Consider the following 1,200-nt stretch of genomic DNA (forward strand, 5'->3'; position numbering starts at 1 on the left):
TTTTTGGTGTGCAGAAATCCGTAACAAGTCATTTCAGTGGTACAATGACGGTGAGGGCTCTGCAGTTCCATACAATATGGAGATGGAACAAAACAATGTATTTCATTCGTCTGCGGAAAATCGTATAAGAATCAATGCACGTATTGGAAACAAAACTACAATATATATATATATATATATATATATATATATATATATATATATATATATATATATATATATAAACACATCTGTGTATGTGAAATACGAGAAAAGGGTATTACAAAACTGCCAACCCAAAGTAGATGGAAAACTCTGTTTATTAATAAATGAACTTTATGAAACAGCACATTATAGAAGATTGGTGCTAATCAGTAACTGGAGGCCAAATTTGTCATACACTATAGGCCATTAGCTTCATAGCATTACACGTGAAGCCTTATATGCAGTTTTAAAGCCAAAAGTAGAATAATCGAAAAGCTACCGCACATATATTTCAAAATCCTGAAATTAACCTGAAAACTTAATCATGTTACTTCTTTTCCATGAAGCTGCAGGAACTTTGAAAATATATTTTTCTCCTCCAAAAATGTTATAACATGTTTCGTTCTTTCCACTGTTATCAAATTGTTTTCCAGCAAATCGTTAAGACTGGCTGTCAAGAACATAAAACCATATATCCACATTTGCTCAACGCAGTTCACAAGCTCTTGAAATGTATTGTTAACTGAAACTTCATTCTTTCTTAAGGCTTCAGTCAGACTTTCCCAGTAACTTTCGAGAACGTCATTTAGGTGTTGCTCATACACCACAGGTTCGCCGCTCATCAGCAACAAGGAAAGAATGTCACATACTGGGTTGTCAACGGAGGCAAACTGCCAGTCAATAATGATGGCACTTGTATTGTCGCCAGAGAACATGACGTTCCCTGTCCACAAATCCCCGTGGATCAAAGTCTCAAATAATGGATACCTTGTCTTGATCACTGGGTCCCTCAGGGAGTTAAGTGCTCTTAAAGTTTCCGCAGTACGTGTTCCCTTAAACATTTCTATTTCTTTCTCAAGACCTACCTTAACATAGTCATCAAGAAAATCTCCAGAGGGAACATCTAGGTACTCCCTTCCATGCTTCTTTATGGTAGCAACTCCACAAGCATGAATAATTGCAGAAGATTTCAGCGTTAGTTTAATCTGTTCTAGCGAGTTCCCCCCTGGTGGGGTA

General features: G+C 36.8%; 1 protein-coding gene across 2 annotated transcripts in view; it reads right to left on the reverse strand.

Moving 5' to 3' along the window:
* Positions 1–280: 280 nt before the first annotated feature.
* The window catches only part of LOC119584244, a 9,978-nt gene continuing 9,058 nt past the window's right edge, over positions 281–1,200 (reverse strand). For both annotated transcript variants that reach the window (XM_037932759.1, XM_037932758.1), the window contains exon 2: positions 281–1,200. This exon is cut by the window's right edge and continues 470 nt beyond it. In XM_037932759.1, coding sequence (XP_037788687.1) covers positions 507–1,200 — 694 coding nt within the window. In that variant the 3' untranslated portion in view covers positions 281–506.

This window comes from Penaeus monodon, chromosome 18, assembly GCF_015228065.2.
Source record: "Penaeus monodon isolate SGIC_2016 chromosome 18, NSTDA_Pmon_1, whole genome shotgun sequence".
In the NCBI taxonomy this organism is placed as follows: domain Eukaryota; kingdom Metazoa; phylum Arthropoda; class Malacostraca; order Decapoda; family Penaeidae; genus Penaeus; species Penaeus monodon.